At 46.9% G+C, this 22,414-nt stretch overlaps 1 protein-coding gene across 1 annotated transcript in view; it reads left to right on the top strand.

The window, feature by feature from the left end:
* The window catches only part of apoltp (apolipoprotein lipid transfer particle homolog), a 293,932-nt gene that overhangs the window by 268,203 nt on the left and 3,315 nt on the right, over nt 1-22,414 (top strand). The window contains exons 64-65 of the mRNA XM_080207085.1: nt 13,665-13,774; nt 21,927-22,049. Coding sequence (XP_080063211.1) covers nt 13,665-13,774; nt 21,927-22,049 — 233 coding nt within the window. The remainder of the gene's footprint in view (nt 1-13,664; nt 13,775-21,926; nt 22,050-22,414) is intronic.

A 22,414-nucleotide genomic window follows, 5' to 3' on the forward strand; every position in this document is an offset into this window, starting at 1 on the left:
AGTGTTGCTGCTATGGAAAATGTCTGGGAAGTAGGTGATGGAAAGTAGGGCAATGACGGATGAATTAAACAGATATTTTGCATTGGTCTTTGCTATAGAGGACGCGAGAAACATCCAGAAATAGCTGTAACTACGGAAATGGAAAAGAGGCAGGGACTCGGGAAGATTAGAAGCTTTAGGAAAGTATCCTTAGCAACTTGTTGGGTCTACAATTCTGCCAGTCCGAATAGACTTCACCCTAAAGTCTTGAAAGAAACGACAAATGAGATAATTGATGCATTGAATTTAATTTTCCAAAATTCCCGAGATTCGGGGAAGGTTGCATTAGATTGGAAGATTACAAACGTTACTCCTTTCTTCAAAAATGGAGGGATACAGAAAGCAGGAAACTACAGGCCAGTTAGCCTAACATCTGTCAAAGGGAAAATGTTCGAAGTCATTATTAACAATGTTATACTTAGAAAAATTCAGGATAATCAGGCAGAGTCAACACGGTTTTGTGAAAGGGAAATCATGTTTATTGGAGTCAAGTGCTTGAGATAAAGGGGAACTGGTGAATGTGCTGCACTGAGACTTCCAGAGGCATTTGATAAGGTGCCACATCAAAGATTATTGAGGGAAAATAGAAACTTATGGTGTAACAGGTAACATATTGGCATGGATTGAAGATTGGCTAACTAAAAAGAAATATTGTTTGCATAAATGGGTCTTTTCCTGGTTATCAGGATGTGACGAATTCCACGATAATCAGTGCCGGGACCTCAATGTTTTACAATTCATCTAAATGACTTGGATGAAGGGATTGCAGGTATGGTTGCTAAATCTGCTGATGACAATAGATAGGTAGGAAATTATGTTGAGGATATAAGGAGGCTACAAAGGGACATTGTGGTAGCTTGCCCCTTTAACAGGCAAGCTCTCGGAGGATCATGTGACCTGTTTGGCCAATCAGAGCGGAGTGTGCAAATCCTGGTGCTCAGTGCAGGTTTTCCTTGCCAGTTTGGAGACTGGAGTCGTGGAGTTGGTAGCCTTTATATCGCTCTCTGTACATAGTTACCTACCTTAATAAACCATTCATTCATTCACCTACTTTGTGGCCCCCTGTTTTTGCAAGATACAACAGACGTAGAAAGGTTCAGTGAGTGGGCAAAGTTCTGACAAATGAAATATAATGTAGACAAATGTGATATTGGCCATTTTGGCAGGAAGAATCAAAAAGCTCATTGTTGAAACGGTGAGCGATTGCTGAGATCTGATGTGCAGAGGGATCTGGGCGGCCGAGTGCATGAATTACAAAAGGCTGCAATTAATTAGGGAAGCTAATAGTATGTTATTATTTATTGCGAGAGGGATTGACTACAAAAGTAGTCAAAAGCTTCAGTTGTATAGGGCAGTAATGAGAGCACATGTGGAATATTGTGTGCTGTGTTGGTCTCCTTATTAAAGGGAAGACGTAAATGTGTTAGAAGCAGTTCAGTGAAGGTTTACTGTCCGAGGAATGGGAAGGTTGTATCATGAAGTTAGAGAGGTTAAGTTTGTATCCACTAAAGTTTAGAAGAATAAGAAGACAACTGGATCAAAACTTTTAAGATCCTGAGGAATGTTGACAGGGTGGATATGGAGAGGATCTCTCCCCTTGTGGGAGAATCTAGAACCAGGGGTCACTGTTTTAAAATAAGGGGTCACTCAATTGAGACGGTGACGAGGAGAAATATTTTCTTTCAGAAAGTCATGAGGTCCTTCCTAGGATCCCTACAGTGCAGAAGAAGGCCATTCAGCCCAGCAAGCCTGTCCCGACAACAATCCCATCCAGGCCCCAGCCCCTTAATCCCACATGTTTATCCTACTAATCCCTAACACCAAAGTCAATTTAGCTTGACTAATCAACCTAACCCGCACATCTTTGAACGGTGGGAGGAAATCGGAGCAGACACGGGGAGAATGTGCAAAGTCCACGCAGACAGGAATTATATTAGAACGGAGTTGAGGAGGAACTTCTTCACTGAAGGGTGGTAAATCTCTGGAATTCTCTGCCCGTTGAAGTGGTGGAGGCTACCTCGCTGAATATATTTGAGTCACGGGTAGATAGATTTCTGATAGACAGGGGAATTAAGGATTATGGGGACAAAGCGGGAAGGTGGAACTGATCCACTTCAGATCAGCCATGATCTTATTGAATGGCGGGGCAGGCTCAAAGGGCTAGATGGCCGACTCCTGCTCCTATTTCTGATGTTCTTATATACTCAGAAGGCAATGGAAGCAGAATCTTTGAATCCTTTAAACGTAGGGCTAGATAGATTTTTGACCAACAAGAGGGTGCAAGATTAATTGGGGGAAGGCAGGAATTTGGGATTGGGGTTGAAATTAGTTCAACCCTGATCCTATTGAATGTCGGACCAGGCTCGAGGGGCTGAATGGCCTAATCCTGCCCCTAATTTGTATGTTGGTGTATATGTCCCTGTTGGCACTGCAGCAGAATTCTACAATAAGGCATAACCGAAATGTTCCTTTCACACAATGGGATTATTTACTCTGCTTTGAGCCAAATTGTGTTATTAAGGGTATAAACAGCCAACCGAACAGAGAGCAAAACACTTAAACGATAAAGAAGAAAAGTTGGCCTGGTTGCGGCAGCTGAACAATTACAAAATTGATGGCACGCTCGATGTGCGGGACATTCAGAAAACATGTTCTTGGACTGAATCAACCACTTCCTAAGAAACATTGCTTCACCACAGCCCGTGCTGCGTTGCACGACTGTAAAACATCCAAGGAAAATTGGCTCACAACAGAATAAATATTGTTGTTACAGTCCAAGAACCTGTGGAAAGTTGTCGAGGGCTAAATTTGATAACATCCATCAGCAGACCTGGAGATTGTGATGTTGGATCAGCGCACGCCCATTAATTTTGATGCAGGAAGCGTGCCGGCACATTCAATTATTTCAGCAAGCACGAGCCCTGCTGTGGATTATATTCTTCCCCACGAGGGGAAACATACTCTCTGCATCCACTCTATCAAAGCCTTTCATTCTTTTAAAGATCTCCCTTTGCATTACCATTTACATAGACGATCTGGAGGAGGGGGCTGAGTGTAGGGTAACAAAATTTGCTGATGACACCAAGATGAGTGGAAAAGCGAATTGCGTGGAGCGTGTGGGAAGTCTGCAGAGGGATCTGGACAGGCTGAGCGAGTGGGCGAGGACCTGGCAGATGGAGTACAATGTTAGCAAATGTGAGGTTATCCACTTTGGTAGAAATAAGAAGATAAGAAATAGGAGCAGGAGTAGGCCATCTAGCCCTTCGAGCCTGCTCCGCCATTCAATAAGATCATGGCTGATCTGAAGTGGATCAGTTCCACTTTCCCGCTTTGGCCCCAGAACCCTTAATTCCCTTGTCTATCAGAAACCTATCTACCCGTGACTTAAATATATTTAGCGAGGGAGCCTCCACCACTTCAACGGGCAGAGAATTCCAGAGATTCACCACCCTTTGAGTGAAGAAGTTACTCCTCAACTCCGATCTAAACTGCCCCCAACCCCCCCTTATCTTGAGGCTGTGCCCACTAGTCCTGCTGTCCTTTCTGAGCGGGAAGAATCTCTCTACCTCTACCCTGTCCATCCCTTTCGTTATCTTATACGTCTCTATAAGATCCCCCCTCATCCTTCTCAACTCCAACGAGTACAGACCCAGTCTATTCGGTCTCTCTTCATAGTCTAACCCCCTCATCTCTGGTATCAGCCTAGTGAACCTCCTCTGCACTCACTCCAAGGCCAAAATATCCTGCGCAAGTGCGGCGACCAAAACTGCACACGGTACTCCAGCTGCGGCCTCACCAGTGCCCTGTACAGTTGCAGTAAGACCTCCCTGCTTTTATATTCTATCCCCATCGCGATAAACATAAGAACATAAGAAATAAGAGCAGGAGTAGGCCATCTAGCCCTTCGAGCCTGCCCCGCCATTCAATAAGATCGTGGCTGATCTGTCGCTGCTCAGTTCCACTTTCCCGCCCTCTCCCCATAACCCTTAATCCCCTCGCTTATCAAAAACCCATCAACCCGCGTCTTAAAAATATTTAGCGAGGCAGCCTCCACCACTTCAACGGGCAGAGAATTCCAGAGATTCACCACCCTTTGAGTGAAGAAGTTCCTCCTCAACTCCGTTCTAAACCGCCCTGCCCCCCCCCCCTTTATCTTGAGGCTGTGCCCCCTAGTCCTACTAACCTTTCTGAGCGGGAAGAGTCTCTCCACTTCTATCCTATCCATCCCATTCATCATCTTATACGTCTCAATGAGATCTCCCCTCATTCTTCTAAACTCTAACGAGTACAAGCCTAGTTTATTCAGCCTCTCCTCATAGCTCAACCCCCTCAACTCCGGTATCAGCCTAGTAAACCTCCTCTGCACTCCCTCCAAGGCCAAAATATCCTTGCGTAAGTGCGGCGACCAAAACTGCACACAGTACTCCAGCTGCAGCCTCACCAGTGCCCTATACAGCCGCAGCAAGACCTCCCTACTTGTATATTCAATCCCCCTCGCTATGAAGGCCAGCATCCCATTCGCCTTCCTGACCACCTGCTGCACCTGCAAGCTGGGTTTTTGCGACTCATGCACAAGGACCCCGAGGTCCCTCTGCACCGTCGCCTGCTGCAGTTTTTCGCCACGTAAGTAATAATCCTTCCTACCATTCTTCCTACCAAAGTGGACCACCTCGCACTTGCCAACATTAAATTCCATTTGCCAGCTCCTGGCCCATTTGCCCAGCCTATCTAGATCCTTCTGCAGACTCTCCACACCCTCCGCGCAATTTGCCGTTCCACCGATCTTGGTGTCATCAGCAAATTTCAACACCCTACACTCGGTTCCCTCCTCCAGATCATCTATATAAATGGTAAATAGCTGAGGCCGCAGCACCGACCCCTGGGGCACTCCACTAGTCACCGACCACCAATCCAAATAGCACCCATTGACCCCCACTCTCTGCCTCCTATTAGACAGCCAATCCCCTGTCCACGCTAACACCCTACCCCCAACTCCATGCCCCCTTACCTTCTGCAATAACCTCTTGTGAGGTACCTTGTCAAACGCCTTCTGAAAATCAAGAAAGACCACATCCACCGGCTCTCCTCTATCCACCGCCCTAGACACATCCTCATAGAACTCCAATAAAGGCCAGCATCACATTCGCCTTCTTGATCACCTGCTGCACCTGCAGACTGGGTTTTTGCGACTCGTGCACAAGGACCCCCAGGTCCCTCTGCACCGTAGCATGCTGCAGTTTTTTGCCCTTTAAATAGTAACCCATCCTACTATTATTCCTGCCAAAGTGGATAACCTCACACTTGCTATCATTGTACTCCATCTGCCAGGTCCTCGCCCACTCGCTCAGCCTATCCAGATCGCTCTGCAGACTCTCCACACCCTCCGCACAATTTGCTTTTCCACTCATCTCCATGTCATCAGCAAATTTCATCACCCTACACTCAGCCCCCTTCTCCAGATCATCTATATAAATGTTAAATAGCTGAGGCCCCAGCACCGATCCCTGGGGCACTCCACTAGTCACCAACCGCCAATCAGAATAGCACCCATTGATGCCAACTCTCTGCCTCCTATTAGAAAACCAATCCTCTATCCACGCTAACACCTTACCCCCAACTCCGTGCACCCTAACCTTCTGAAGCAACCTTTTGTGTGGGACCTTATCAAATGCCTTTTGAAAATCGAGAAACACCACATCCACCGGTTCCCCTCTGTCCACTGCACGAGTCACATCCTCATAGAATTCCAATAAATTTATCAAACACGTCTTCCCCGAAACGAATCTGCGCTGCGTCTGCTCTATCAAACAATTCTTCTCTAGGTGCCTCGCTATTTCTTCTTTGATGATGGATTCAAGCATTTTTCCAACAACAGACGTTAAACTAACTGGCCTATAATTCCCTGCCTTTTGCTACCTTTTTTAAACAGCGGCGTAACATTTGCCGTCTTCCAATCTTCCGGCACTTCCCCGGAATCCAGTGAATTTTGGTAAATAATCACTGAGGCATCCACTATCACCTCTGCCATTTCCTTCAGAACCCTGGGATGCATTCCATCCGGTCCTGGGGACTTGTCCACCATCAGTCCCACTAGTCGATCAAGCACTACCTCTCCAGTGACAGTGATCGCATTCAGGCCCTCAACTCCTACCATCCTTCTATCTTTAATATCCAGCAAACTATTGGCATCCTCCTCCGTGAAGACAGAGGCAAAAAACTTATTTAAGGCCTCAGCCATTTCCTCATCTCCCACCACTAAATCCCCCCTCTCGTCCTCTAAGGGTCCAACATTCACTCTAGCCAGCCTCCTCTTCTTTATATATTTGTAAAAACTCTTACTGTCCTTCTTTATATTTAGTGCTAGTTGATGACTTGCTGCTCCAGCTCTGATACTCGAGCTTCCAGGAGCTTCTTGATAAACAAGGGGGTGAAAGGTTATCGGGGGTATAGAGAGGTAGGTCACACTGCAGGCTCAGACTCCCCAGGCAGGAAGGGAATGAGTGACCGCTGCACAGAGCGAGAGAGATAGGCAGGTAGTGCAGGAATCTCCTGTGGCCATTCCCCCGCAAAACAGATTAAATTATATTTAATGCTAATAATAGTAGGAGGGATCATTATTTAAAGGGTGAAAAGCTGCAGCATGCTCCAGTGCAGAGGGACCTGGGGGTCCTTGTTCACGAATCGCAAAAACCCAGTCTGCAGGTGCAGCAGGTGATCAAGAAGGCGAATGGGTTGTTGGCCTTTATAGCGAGGGGGATAGAATATAAAAGCAGGGAGGTCTTGCTGCAACTGTACAGGGTACTGGTGAGGCCGCAGCTGGAGTACTGTGTGCAGTTTTGGTCGCCGCACTTGCACAAGGATATATTGGCCTTGGAGGGAGGGCAGAGGAGGTTCACCAGGCTGATAGCAGAGATGAGGGGGTTAGACTATGAAGAGAGATTGAATAGACTGGGCCTGTACTCGTTAGAGTTTAGAAGGCTGAGGGGGGATCTTATAGAGAGTTACAAGATAACGAAAGGGCTAGGTAGGGTAGAGGTAGAGAGATTCTTCCCGCTTAGAAAGGAAAACAGAACTAGAAGGCACAGCCTCAAAATAAGGGGGGTGCAATTTAGATTGGAGTTGAGGAGGAACTTCTTCAGTCAAAGGGTGGTGAATCTCTGGAATTCTCTGCCCATTGAAGTGGTGGAGGCTACCTCATTGATTATATTTAAGTCACGGGTAGGTAGATTTCTGATAGACAGGGGAATTAAGGGTTATGGGGAGAAAGTGGGAAAGTGGAACTGATCCACTTCAGATCAGCCACGATCTTATTGAATGGCGGGGCAGGCTCGAAGGGCGAGATGGCCGACTCCTGCTCCTATTTCTTATGTTCTTATTACCCCTCAGCCTTTTCTTCTTGAGAAAGGAGGGACCTAGCCTGTCAACCATTTCCTAAACTGTACACCCATGTCTTTCTGGTGTCATCCTTGTGAATCCTCTCTGCACTGTCCCCAAGGTCTCTGTATCCTTTTCATAACATGATGAACATACATACAAATTCAGAGCAGGGGTAGGCCACTTGCCCTCTCGAGCTCGCTCCGCCATTCAATAAAATTATAACTGAACTGATTGTGATCTCAACCCTGCTGACCCCCGATAACCTTTCATCCCCTTGTTAATCAGGAAGCTCGAGCGGCAGAGCTGGAGCGGCAAGTCAGAGAGTACTGTGGATAGTGCGTACAGAGAGTTGGTGACACTGCAGGCTGAGATTCCCCAGGCAGGAAGGGAATGAGTGACCCCCGCACAGTGCGAGAGAGATAGGCAGGTAGTGCAGGAATCTCCTGTGGCCATTCCCCCGCAAAACAGATATACTGCTTTGGATACTGTTTTGGGGAAATGACCTCTCTAAGGAAAGTAGCAGCAGCCACCAAACTCGTTGCACCATGGTTGGTTCTGCTGCAGAGGGGAGGGGTAAAAAGTGTGCCAGTGCAAGAGTTATAGGGGATCCAATTGTAAGGGGAGTGGACAGGCATTTCTGTGGCTGCAAATGAGACTCCAGGATTGTATGTCGCCTTCCTGGTACGAGGTTAAGGATGTCTCAGAGTGGCTGCAGGACATCCTAAAGTGGGAGGGCGAACAGCCAGTGGTCGTAATACATATTGGCACAAACGACATAGGTAAAAAAAAAGGGATGAGGTCCTAAAAGCAGAATGCAGGGAACTAGGAAGAAAGTTAAGAAACTGGATCTCAGAAGTAGTGATTTCAGGATTACTCTTGGTTTCATGTGCTAGTCAGAGTAAAGATGACAGGATATATTGGATAAACATGTGGCTGAAGAGATGGTGTTAGGGGAAGGGTTTCAGATTCCTGGGGCATTGGGACTGTTCTGGGGGAGGTGGGACCTGAAAAAATTGGACAGGTTATACCTGGGCAGGACTGGAACTGATTCCCGAGGGGGAGTGTTTGCTAGAGCGGTTGGGGAGAGTTTAAATTAATATGCCAGGGGGATGGGAACCGATGTAAGGAGTCCGAGAAGGAGGCAGCAAGGACAAAATGTGGGGAGAAGGTTCCAATTACATCAAAAATCAGAAAGAAAGGAAGGAGATGTTATTAATGAAAGTGTTAGAATTCAAAAAGAAGGTACAAAAACCAGCATTAGGGCGCTCTATCTGAATGCTCGTAGCATTCAAAACAAGGCTAAATGAGTTGACAGCACAGATTATTGTGAATGAGGACTATTTGGTGGCCATTACAGAGACATGGTGGCAGGATGGTCACGACTGGGAGTTAAATATCCAGGGATATCAGACTGTTCGGAGAGACCGACAGGAAGGTCAGGGAGGTGGTGTAGCTCTGATATTTAAGGATGATATCAGGGCGGTAGTGAGAGACGGTGTAGGTTCTACAGAAAAAGAGGTTGAATCCATTTGGGTGGAAATTAGAAATAGTAAGGAGAAAAAGTGTCTGATCGGCATAGTCTGTAGGCTACAAAATAATAGTGGGGTGAGAAATAAACAAAGAAATAACTGATGTATGTAAAAATGGTGCAGCAATTATCATGGGGGATTTTAATCTACATGTCGATTGGTCAATCAAGGCAGCCTTGAGAAGGAGTTCAGAGAACGTATCCGCGATAGCTTCCTTGAACAGTATGTCATGGAACCGATAAGGGAACAAGCTATCCGAGATCTGATCCTGTTAATGAGATGGGAATAATTAATGATGTTACAGTTAGGGATCCTCTTAAAAGAAGCGATCACGGTATGGTTGGATTTAAAATATAAATGGAGCATGAGAAAGTGAAATCCAATATCAGTGTCTTGTGCTTAAACAAAGGAGACTGTAAAGAGATGAGGAAGGGGTTGGCTCAGTTAGACTGGAAGCAAAAACTTTTTGGGACAATTGAGGAACATTAGAGGACTTTCAAAGCAATGTTTCACGTTGCTCAGCAAAAGTATCTACCAGTGATAAGGAAGGACTGTAGAAAAAGAGATAATCTGCCATGGATATCTAAGGAAATAAAGGAGGGTATCAAATTGAAAGAAAATACATACAAAGTAGCAAAGATTGATGGGAACCTAGAGAATTGGGAAATCTTTAAAGGTCAGCAGAAAGCCATGACAAAAAGTGATAAAGAAAAGTAAGATGGATTATGAGAGTAAACTAGCTCAGAAATATAAAAACAGATAGCAAACGTTTCTACAAATATATAAAATGAAAAAGAATAGCTATAGTAAACATTGGTCCTTTAGAGAACGAGAAGGGGGATGTAATAACTGGAAATGAGAAAATGGCTGAGGCATTGAACAGGTATTTCGTGTCAGTCTTCACAGTGGAAGACACAAATAACACGCCAAAAATTGATGACAGGGAGGCTATGGCAGGTGAGGACCTAAAAACTATCATTATCACGAAAGGGCAGTTAGTTGTGTTGGGCATGTTAATGGGGACTCAAGGTAGACAAGTCTCCTGGTCCTGATGGAATACATCCCAGGGTACTAAAAGAGATGGCAGGAGAAATAGCAAATGCACTAGTGGTAATTTACCAAAATTCACTGGACTCTGGGGTTCCCGCAGATTAGAAAACAGCAAATGTGATGCCACTGTTTAAAAAAAGGAGGTAGATAAAAGACAGGTAATTGTAGGCCAGTTAGTTTAACTTCTGCAGTAGGGAAAATGCTTGAATCTATCATCAAGGAAGAAATAGCGAGACATCTGGATATAAATTGTCCCATTGATAAGATGCAGCATGGGTTCATGAAGGGCAGGTCATGTTTGACTAATTTGATAGAATTCTTTGAGAACACTAATTGCATATCAGACAATGGGGAACCTGTGGATGTGGTGTATTTGGATTTCCAGAAGGCATTTGACAAGGTGCTGCGCCAAAGACTGCTACATAAGGTAAAGGTGCACGGTTTTACAGGTAATGTATTAGCATGGATAGAGGATTGATTAACTAACAGAAAGCAAAGAGTGGAGGTAAATGTGTGTTTTTCTGGTTGGCGATCAGTGACTAGTGGTGTGCCTCAGGGATCAGTGTTGGGACTGCAATTGTTCACGATTTACTTAAATGATTTGGAGTTGGGGACCAAGTGCAGTGTGTCAAAATTCACAGATGACACTGAGATGAGTGGCAGAGCAAAGTGTGCAGAGGATGCTGAAAGTCTGCAAAGGGATATAGATAGTCTAAGTGAGTGGGCAAGGGTCTGACAAATGGAGTACAATGTTGGTAAATGTGAGGTCATCCATTTTGGTAGGAATAACAGCAAAATTGACTATCATTTAAATAGTAAAAAACTGCAACCTGGGTGTCCTTGTGCAGGAATCACAAGGAGTTGGTTTTCAGGTGTCCTTCATTGCTAAGGGATGGAGCTTAAAAACAGCGAGGCTATGTTGCAGCTGTATAAGGTGCTGGCGAGGCCATACCTGGAGTACTGTGTACAGTTTTGGTCTCCTTATTTGAGAAAGGATATACTGGCACTGGAGGGGGTACAGAGAAGATTCAGTAGTTGAGAGGGTTGGCTTATGAGGAGCGATTGACTGGGGCTATACTCATTGGAATTCAGAAGAATGAGGGGAGATCTTATGGAAACATATGAAGAAAATAGATAAGATAGAAGCAGGGAAGATGTTTCCATTGGCGGGTGAAACTAGAACTAGGGGGCATGGCCTCAGGATAAGCGGGAGCAGATGTAGGACTGAGTTGAGGAGGAACTTCTTCACACAAAGGATGGTGAATCTGTGGAATTCCCTGCCCAGTGAAACAGTTGAAGCTACCTCATTGAATGTTCTTAAGGCAAGGCTAGATGCATTTTTAAAAGTAAAGGAATTAAGGGTTATGGTGAGCGGCAGTAAACGGAGCTGAATCCACCAAAAGATCAGCCGTGATCTCATTGAATGGCGGAAAGATCAGTTTAATGCAAGGCAGATCCATTCAGAAGCCTGTTGGCAGCAGGGTTGGTACGTGACCTCAGACTTCTGTATCTTTTTCCCGACGGAAGAAGGTGGAAGAGAGAATGTCCCGGGTGTGTGGGATTCTTCATTATGCTGGCTGCTTTTCTAAAGCAACGGCAAGTGTGGACAGAGTCAGTGGATGGGAGGCTGGTTTGCGTGATGGACTGGGCTTCATTCATGATGCTTTGTAGTTTCTTGGGCAGAGTAGGAGCCATACCAAGCTGTGATACGACCAGAAAGAACGCTTTCTTATGGAGCACCTGTAAAAGTTGGTGAGAATCATCGTGGACATAGCAAATTTCCTTAGCCTTCTGAGACGTCTAAGGAAATGTTTTAGTACAAGACAATGTGTGCATTGCTGTATAATATTTTAACTCTATTTTAGTAAGATTCTCTTTCACTTTATGTCTCACCCTCTTTGAGTCCTGTTTCAGAAGTATACTTTCTCCTCCGCTATTCGGGTGATCCCTCACTAAACTCTTTCCTTGTGCTTTCCTTCCCCATTGTGTTTGAATTTCCCCAGTCTTACTCAGGTTAAAGGCCTTGCTGTCTCCCTCTTTCGTCTTTCCCCTTTCTGCTTGGACTTGGGTCCCATCCCAGTTCAGTTGGAGTTCATCCCATTGATATGGTCCGCTCCTGTCCCAGAACTGGTGCTAATGCCCCATGAAAAAGAACCTCTCTTTCCCGCACCAGCCTTTTATCCACGTGTTAATTCTCTGAACGAAGCTGCCACAAGCCAATTTGCTCAGGCCAGAATCCACAGCTTATTCCTTTCACGTGCCTTATCACCAGCCCCTTATAACACCTGATCCTCTCTCAGTGGTAGCTCCATCCTGCTTCTTCCAATTTAAACGTGACAATTGGATTTACCCCGACCCTTTCCAAGTTTCTGTCCAGCCGCAGTGCGATATCCTTTACCGGGGCGTTGTTGGCAACAAATTCCTTCAAGATTTTCATTTGTGATTGTAAAGGACATCACCCATTCCCCTAATTATAGAGACTCCCCGGGGGGGGGTGAATTTTCCCATTCTGACTGCCACCAGAATCGGAGCGGGCAGGAGGCAGACTGCGGTCGAGCGGGATTTTCCAGTTTTGGGGTGAGTGCGGCTGGACAATACCCCCCCCGCCATGTCAATCACAATGACATCATCGCAACAGGTCGCCAAGTTAGAAACAAATAGTTTGCTACTAATCGTCCTCTGTTGTAATAATCAGACAGCCTGATGAAGGGTAAAAATGCTAGCAAAATAGATTTTATTGAAGAGATATAAAGAGATAGTTAGGCCACAGCTGGGATTTTGTGTGCAGTTCTGGTCACCACATCACAGGAAGGACAGAGAGAGTGTAGAGGAGATTTACAAGAATGTTGCCAGCGCTTGAAAATTGCAGCTGTGAGGCGAGATTGGGCTGTTTTCCTTCAGAGGAGGATGAGGGGTGACCTGATTGAGGTGTACAAAATCATCAGGGGCGTAGACAGGGTAGACAGTAAAGACTTCTTTCCCCCTAAGTGAGGGGTCAGTTACCAGGGGCGCACAGATTGAAGGTGATTGGTCGAAGGATGAGAGATGACATGGGGAAAAGTTTTCTCACCCAGAGGGTGATGAAGGAGTGGCACGGTGGCAGAGTGGTTGGCACTGCTGCCTCACAGCGCCAAGGACCCGGGTTTGAATCCCAGGTTGGATCACTGTCGTTTGGAGTTTGCACGTTCTCCCCGTGTCTGCGTGGGTTTCCTCTGGGTGCCCCCGTTTCCTCCCACAGTCCAAAGATGTGCGGGTTAGGTGGATTGGCCGTGCTAAATTGCCCCTTAATGTCAGGGGGACTGGTTAGGGGAAATGCATGGGGTTATGGGATGGTGCCTTGGTGGGATTGTGCAGGCTCAATGGGCTGAATGGCCTTCTTCTGCAATGTAGGAATTCAATGATTCTATGATGGGCAACTGGAATTCAGTGTCTGAGTCGCTGGTTGAGGCTAAAATGCTCAACTCATTTAAAATCTCCTTGGATCTGTATCTGGAAACCGGCAAGGTCAGAGACCAGGGTGCTGGAAACTGGGGTTAGAATGAGCGACTAGATTCTTTTATTGGGTGGGTGCAGACACGATGGGCTGAATGGCCTCTTTCTGCACGGCTTTCTGTGGCCCTGAATAACTGAACAGAGTTAATTATTCACGCTTGTACTTGTCATTGGCAGGTTTGTCGGCTGGTCTGTTTGGGACTAATGACAACGAGGCTGGAAATGAATTCACTCTCCCCAACCACTCACAAGCGGACAATGTGGAGGAGTTCACTGAGAAATGGCAGGTAGAGTACTGGTTCCAGAACACTTAACGCAGCCAACTGTCCACTTCCTGGGTGAAAGGTCAGGGGAGCGAGCCCAGCCCCAATTGGCTCGGAAGCAGCTTACCAGTTGTGGACACTGGGTGGCCTGGCAGCCAGTTGAGACCTTTAAGTTGCCAATTAATGGCTACCAGCCCCTCAGAGACTGTTCAGTCACAAAGGTCATGGCTTCCACTGGGAAGATGTCCGCCCTCAAGATGTCCGCCCACTTGATCAGGCTCCCCGAGGAGCACTGGGTGGCACAGCGGTTAGCACTGCTGCCCCTCGGCGCCAGGGACCCAGGTTCAATTCCGGCCTGGGGTCACTGTCTGCGTGGAGTTTGCACATTCTCCCCGTGTCTCCATGGGTTTCCTCCGGGTGCTCCGGTTCCCTCTCACCGTCCAAAAGATGCGCAGGTCAGGAGGACTGGCCGTGCCAAATTGCCGCTTGGTGTCAGAGGGATTAGCAGGGTAAATATGTGGGGTTGTGGGAATTGGGCCTGGCTGGGATTGTGGCCGGTACAGACTCGATGGGCCAAATGGCCTCGTTCTGCACTGGAGGGAGTCAATTCTATAAGAGGAAGCCAGCTTCAAAGTTGAGTCAGCCTAGCTCCACCAGATAAGCAGGCAACGTCGAGGGCTGCCATTCAGGAGCTGGGGGCTGAATGGTATTATAACAAGTGGAGGGCGGTGATCGCTGGTGTGGGGGGAGGTGGGCAGGGGGGATCGTCCATTGTGGGTGCCCAAACGCAGGAGAACCCACCCTGCCCCTGCAGCCGAAAGGCCAGCCTGACTGTCTGGGTTTACTTGGCCGTCTCACCACACGGTGTAGATAGCATCCCTTCCCCTGTGCCCCTCCGCCACCCACTGCTACTGAGACTTTATCGGTGGCAGTGGGAGGAGGTCCTGAGGTAGCCATGAATTGGCAACTTCAAGACCTCAATTGGCCACCCAGTGTCCACAGCTGGTAAAATAACCGCAGAGGCGGCTCGGCAGCAGGTTATGACATTGCCATGCGACCTAATAAAGATATTTTGGCCTTGGAGGGAGTGCAGAGGAGGTTTACTAGGCTGATACCGGAGTTGAGGGGATTGAGCTATGAGGAGAGGCTGAATAAACTGGGCTTGTACTCGTTAGAGTTTAGAAGAATGAGGGGAGATCTCATTGAGACGTATAAAATGATGAATGGGATGGATAGGATAGAGGTGGAGAGACTCTTCCCGCTCAAAAAAGACAGTAGGACTAGGGGGCACAGCCTCAAGATAAAAGGGGGGCAGTTTAGAACGGAGTTGAGGAGGAACTTCTTCACTCAAAGGGTGATGAATCTCTGGAATTCTCTGCCCGTTGAAGTGGTGGAGGCTGCCTCGCTAAATATTTTTAAGACGCGGGTTGATGGGTTTTTGATAGGAGAGGGGATTAAGGGTTATGGGGAGAGGGCAGGAAAGTGGAACTGAGCCACGACAGATCAGCCATGATCTTATGTTCTAATCTTAGCCTGCCCGGAAGTAAAGTAAAGTTTATTTATTAGCCACAAGTGAGGCTCACATTAACTCTGCAATGAAGGACAAGGCCAGCAGACGCATGCGAACACCCCTCTTCTCCCCTTCCACCCCCAACACCACGAATCCCCCTCCAAGCCACTCAACATCCTGACTTGAAAATGTATTGCCGTTCGTTCACTGTCACTGGGTGAAATCCTGCAACTCCCTCCCTAACAGCACTGTGAGTGTACTTACGTCACAGAGGCTGCAAGCGGGTTCAAACAGGCAGCTCACCACCACCTCCTCGAGGGGCAATTCGGAATGGGCAATAAATGCTGGCCGAGCCAGTGACACCCACATCCCGTAAATAATTTTTTTGGAATTTTTAGCTCCATTTCATTGCACCAACACAAATGTGTAAAGCGAAGCAGACAGCCAGAAAGAATTAAAATTGAGCAAAAACTCCTGCCTCTCAGAGAGAAGAAGATTTATTGACACTGGCTGGGATTTTCCAGCTCTTCCCGCAGGTGGGATCTTCTGATTCAGAAAAGGGCGACCATCCGCAGGGCGGGTGCCCCGGCAGTGGGACAGAACACTAGAGAGTTAGGTGAAACCGGAAGATCCAGCCAGGGACCAGTAGACAGCCTCCTCCGCTGCCACGAAACGCACCGTGGGGGAGTGGGGTGGATGGAAAATCTCCCCCCTCTGACTTTATCTTGCAATAACAATAAAACAATCTGGACCTTAGAAACTGGCCACTTACTCGGTCTGTACTCGTTGGTGTTTAGAAGGATGAGGGGGGATCTTATAGAGACATATAAGATAATGAAGGGGATGGATAGGGTAGAGGTAGAGAGATTCTTCCCGCTTAGAAAGGACAACAGGACTAGAGGGCACAGCCTCAAGATAAGGGGAGGGGGCAGTTTAGATCAGAGTTGAGGAGGAACTTCTTCACTCAAAGGGTGGTGAATCTCTGGAATTCTCTGCCCGTTGAAGTGCTGGAGGCTACCTCACTAAATATATTTAAGTCACGGGTAGATAGGTTTCTGATAGACAGGGGAATTAAAGGTTATGGGGAGAAAGCGGGAAAGTGGTACTGATCCACTTCAGATCAGCCATGATCTTATTGAATGGCGGGGCAGGCTCGAAGGGCTAGATGGCCTACTCCTGCTCCTATTTCTTATGTTCTTATCCTGGTTCACTATCAATCCAACATTTGAACCAACTGCAGTTATTGTTGCTGTTTCCAAGTTTGCTGTTTGTAGCTTTTCTTCAATATGCTAAAGACAACATTAGTTCAGATAAATGCATGGGGCTAGAGGGATAGGACCTGAGTTGGGGTTATGGTCAATGCACAGACTCAATGGGCCAAATGGCCTCCTGCACTGTAGGATTCTATGAAAAATTGTCCTAAATAAAATCATACAACGCTCCCAAGTTTTCGGCCAATTGTTGAGCCCTGGGTGATTTGCCACGTTTGGTCCCAATTGTTCCCACTTAACGTGCAATGCAAAGCATTGTCGTGTTCCTCCTCTTCAGCAAAGTTTGGAATTCCAACATTAATCATAAACACAACACAATTTAGTACAGATTTCAGGGCCGGGTTTCTTCGCACCTCACCACCGTTGCCAGCGAGCAACTGGACTGGAGAATCCTGGCTGTGGGCGGGGTTGGAGATTCCGGCCCAGGTTTCTGTTCCGCTGCCGCTGGCAGTTCTTTGGAGTGACAAAGCTGAGAAAGTTGCCTCACTCAACAAGACACACCAGGCTGTGCCCAGATCATGGTGTGCCCTTCTGTCCTCTGCCCTTGGCGGACCCTGTTGGCACTGCCGGTTATTGACTCGCTTGCCCAGAGCAGTTATTCTGATTGGATCAGCTAAAAACGACATAAGGTAGAATGTTAGAACCCTACAGTGCAGAAAGAGGCCCTTCGGCCCATCGAGTCTGCACCGAACACAATCCCACCCAGGCCCTACCCCCATATCCCTACATATTATACCCACTAATTCCTCTAACCTACGCATCCCTGGACACTAAGGGGCAATTTCTTAGCACGGCCAATCAACCTAACTCGCACATCTTTGGACTGTGGGAGGAAACCCACGCAGACACGAGGAGAATGTGCAAACTCCCCACAGACAGTGACCCGAGCCAGGAATCGAACCCAGGTCCCTGGAGCTGTGAAGCAGCAGTGCTAACCCACTGTGCTTCCGGTGTTGCTGGTGTTTCCATGGCACCGCACAGTATTTCAGCAGCTTTTTTTAAATTCGTTTGTGGGACACGGGCATCACTGGCTGGCCAGCATTTATTGTCCGAGGGTAGTTGAGAGTCATAGAAATCATTGAAATCCTGCAATGCAAAGGAGGCTATTCAGCCCATCGAGTCTGCACTGACAACAATCCCACCCAGGCCCCATCCCCATCACCCCAATATTTACCTTGCTAATCCCTCTAACCCACTCACCCCAGGACACTAAGGGGCAATTTATCAGGGCCAATCAACCAAACCCTCACATTTTTGGACTGTGGGAGGAAACCGGAGCACCCGGAGGAAACCCAAGCAGACATGGGGAGAATGTGCAAACCCCACACAGACAGTCACTCAAGCCAGGAGTCAAACCCAGGTCCCTGTGGCTCTGAGGCAGCAGTGCTCAGCACTGTTCCACCCCCAACCACATTGCTGTGGCTCTGGAGTCACACGTGAGCCAGACCGGGTGAGGACTGCAGATTTCCTCCCCGAAAAGCCAGATGGGTTTTTCCGACAATGGTTTCGTGATCATCAGTAGATCCTTAATTCCAGATATTTTTTATTGAATTCAAATTCCACCATCTGCCGTGGCGGGATTCGAACCCGGATCCCCAGAAGATTAGCTGAGTTTCTGGATTAATAGTCCAACGGTAATACCACCAAGCCTTCCCAACTAATCAATAAACTGTAACTGAGGACGTGAAGCGCACACAATCGAATGAACAGACCTGACTGTGCGCAGTGCTACAAGACAGGTCACGGTGAGTCAGAAACCCTTGCGATTTTCATTCCCACCGCAGTCAACAAGGGGTTATACAGGCTGCAAACTCGTTATCATTTGTTATTCACGACTGTACAAAGTCGATATCCAGCTCTCTGCTTACTGCTTTACTCACAGAAAGGGTTAAATACCCATGCATACACAGTGCAAATGCTCATACTGAGTTTGTATACCCCAGTGACAATCTGTATTGCTCGTTTTCATATCGTGTTCAATTACTAGGATTAATGAATTTGACAGCACTGTGACAGTCAAACAATAAGCTGTCCTAGTTTGTCAAATTCTGGAAGCCTGTTGCGCATTTTCAGTATTTTCTGATTTTTTTACTTGGCTTTATTTTAAGTGAATTTGATTATTTGAAAGTCGCAAACAGATGCGACCCCATCACAATGCTGCGCTGCAGTGTTGAGGTTAGCCAAAGCTTAGCAAACGTCTTTCCTCTGGAATAAAACCTGTAAGTCTAGCACCTCTTTGTGCCGTACTTTCGAATGAAGCACGAAACACATTAGATTGGAGGCTTTCAGTGTTGGAGGAGTTGTAAGAATGGTTAATGTCGCCTCCTTCATAACTTCCAAGATGCTGATACAAGATCAAACAAAATTTGCTTTGGGTCGTGTATAGGAACGTTTCTATCCTGGAATAGGAATGTTATTGTATTTTGTGGGCAGGATTTTACAGCCCCGCTCGGGCAAGGCTGGAAATGCCCACCCGAGGTCAATGGAGATTTCCGTTGTTGGATTCTTCCCGCTCCAATTCCACAGCGGGAAAGGTGGTAGAATTCCGGCCTATGTCTTCTTATTCATCAATTTGTGGTATGGCACTGTTGTGAGCGCTGCTGCCTCACAGCGCCAGGGACCAGGGTTCAGTTTCCAGCTTGGGCCACTGTCTGTGTGGAGTCTGCACGTTCTCCCCGTGTCTGCGAGCGTTTCCTCCGGGTGCTCCGGTTTCCTCCCACGCTCCAAAAGATGTGCCGGTTAGGTGCATTGGCCGTGCGAAGTTCTCCCTCAGTGCACCCAAACAGCCGGAGTGCGGCAACGAGGGAATTTTCACGATAACTTCTTTGCAATGTTAATGTAAACCTACTTGTAGCACTAATAAATAAATTTAAAATTTAAACTGATGTTAGGGAGGACTAAACCTACCGAACAAAATTGTCAAGTGATTTCGACAATTTACTTGTCCTCTGAGCTAAGATCTGATACTGGGAGATGGTAATGTTATAGAATCATACAGTACAAAATAGGTCCTTTGGCTCATCATGTCTGCGTTGACACATTAGAAAGATCTGACCTCCCATTTAATCCCGTCTGCCAGCATTTGATCCATAGTTTTGAACGTTATGATATGCCAAGTGCTCATCCAGGTACTTCTTAAAGGTTGCAAGGCAACCCACCTCCACCACTCTCCCAGGCAGCACATTTCCAGACCGTCACCACCCCCCTGGGTAAAAAGGTTTTTCCTTCACGTTCCTCCTCAATCTTCTCCCCCTCACCTTGAACTTGTGTCCCCTCATGACTGATCCTTCAGCTCAGGGCAACAGAGGCTCCCTATCCACTCCGTCCACGTCAGTGGACAAGTATCCAGAGACGCAGACGAGTAGCCAGAGACTTGGATTCAAATCCCAACACGACAGCTGGTGGAATTTAACTTCAACAATTTTTTTTTGTTACATCTGCAATATAAATCTACTCTCGGTAGTGAAACCGTTATTGATTGTTGCAAAAACCCATCTGGTTCACTAATGCCCTTTAGGGAAGGAAATCTGCCATCTGTACACGGTCTGGCCTACATGTGACTCCAGTGCTTAACTCTTAACTGCCCCCTTGAAATGGTGAAACAAGTTCAAGGGCGATTGGAGTTGAGCAACAAATGCTACCCTTGCCAGTGACAGCCACGTCCCACAAAAGAACTAAGAGTCAGAGCGAAATAGATATCTGAAAGAGGTTGGAGGGGAATTTAACATCTGAAAGATTTGTTTCCCTGGTTGTTAATTTTAACAGAAAGAAGAATTGTTTTTAAAAGGCGCTGTATTTTTACACTCACGCAAAGACAAAAAATGCTGGGAAATCTCAACAGGTCTGACCTGTTGGGAGAGTGGCGGAGGTGGGTTGCCTCGCAACCTTCAAGAAGTACCTGGATGAGCACTTAGCACATCATAACATTCAAAACTATGGATCAAATGCTGGCAGATGGGATTAGGTGGGACGTCAGATCTTTCTAATGTGTCAACACAGACATGATGGGCCAAAGGACCTCTTTTGTGCTGTATGATTCTCCATCTGTGAATAGAGAATAGAGCCAACATTTTGAATGAGAGAGAGAGATGTTGTCAGACCTGCTGAGATTTTCCAGCATTTTCTGTTTTTGTCCCAGATTCCAGCATCTGCAGTATTTTGCCTTGCTTTATTTTTTTTACCTTGCTTACGTGCAGAAAACAGCATCCCAAAGCCTCCACTCAACCAATTTAAGTTCATTACAGGGGGAGTTCTTTGTATCAGGGCACACCAAGGCAGGGAGCTGGTTCGACCCCCAAGCTTCGAGATGCTATTTTGCATTATGCCCCAGATACATGATAAATCAAACTGGCTGTGCGCATTTGCAAGCTCGGGGATGAGGCAACTGATCTAACGGCAAATGGAAAATCCATGAAGATCGTCGAACATTGAATCCCTACCGTGCAGAAGGGGGCCACTCAGCCCATCGAGTCTGCAGTGACAACAATCCCACCCACTATCCCTGCAACCCCACATATTTCCCCAGCTAATCCCCCCGACACCAAGAGGCAATTTTGCACGGCCAATCAACCTCATCTGCACATCTTTTTGAAGTGTGGGAGGAAACCAGAGCACCCGGAGGAAACCCACGCAGACACGGGGAGAACGTGCAAACTCCGCACAGTCACCCAAAGCTGGAATTGAACCCAGTTCCCTGGCGCCGTGAGGCAGCAGTGCCAACCACTGTGCCATCCAAAATGATGGTGCTATCCTGTCATTAAGTCTGAGATAAGGCCACTGACTTTGGTGTTAAGAATTCCAGGATTTTCCAGTCCTGCCTGTCGCCAGGATTTTCCAGTCTCGCTGAGAGTCAGTCCGTGGCGGAGTCCTAGTTAATATATTTACTGCAGCGAGTAACAGAAAATTCAGGAGCATGTACTCGCTGGAAGGCTAACATTTCAGCTGGCTACAATACATATTTCACCATTGAACATAAAGCTGTACAATTTATATAAACCTACAGGATGAGTGAAGACAGAACTCTATATTGTCATGAAAAGCCCGCTGCAATTTCCACCCAAAAATATTCAAACAATATCACTCTCTTTGTGGTTTTGCAATTGATCCAATGCTATTGCACGGTTAGATTAAGTTAGCATGGGAAACATGACCATTACACTATGATAATTCATCACAGAATACAGTGCATCGCTCTGGCAATTTTGCAGGGACTCATACACCTGAAGTGACCTCTTTCTGTGCTGTAAGCTCTCAATGATTCTAAACGTTGGGCAGCGGGATTAGGCTGGGGAGGGAAGGAGGGAGGCACAGACACAATGGACCAAGTGGCGTCTTTCAATGCTGAAACCTGTCTTTGATTCTGTAACCTTAAGTATCTTTCCTCTGTTTGTAATAGATCGATGCACCGTGCCACACTCCTGGCAGGAAGGTTAAGCTGTGCTTCGGGAGTGCTTTTCAATACATCTGCAAAGCGTTATTCAAAGGTGCTTATTCACCACTGAGAAATTGTTTCAGAGTGGTAAGTCACTGCACCCTGCCAATGGCAGAATTACTCCGGTTTTAAGTATCTTGCATCGTTATGATAGCCTCGTCGCTCAGAAATAAAACTGGTCCTCGTTAGGCCTCATCAGAAAGTGATAAAAAATGTTAAAGTTTATCTATTAGTCACAAGTAAGGCTTATACTACATTGCAATGAAGTTTCTGTGAAATTCTCCCCGTCGCCACATTCTGGCGCCTGTTGCACCTTAACCAGCACGTCTGTCGGACTGTGGGAGGAAACCGGAGCACCCGGAGGCAACCCACACCGACGTGGGGAGAATGTGCAAACTCCACACAAACTGTGACCCTAGCCAGGAATCGAACCCGGGCCCCTGTGAAGCAGC

This window comes from Carcharhinus amblyrhynchos, chromosome 18, assembly GCF_965287045.1.
Source record: "Carcharhinus amblyrhynchos chromosome 18, sCarAmb.v2.hapA, whole genome shotgun sequence".
Taxonomy (NCBI): Eukaryota; Metazoa; Chordata; class Chondrichthyes; order Carcharhiniformes; family Carcharhinidae; genus Carcharhinus; species Carcharhinus amblyrhynchos.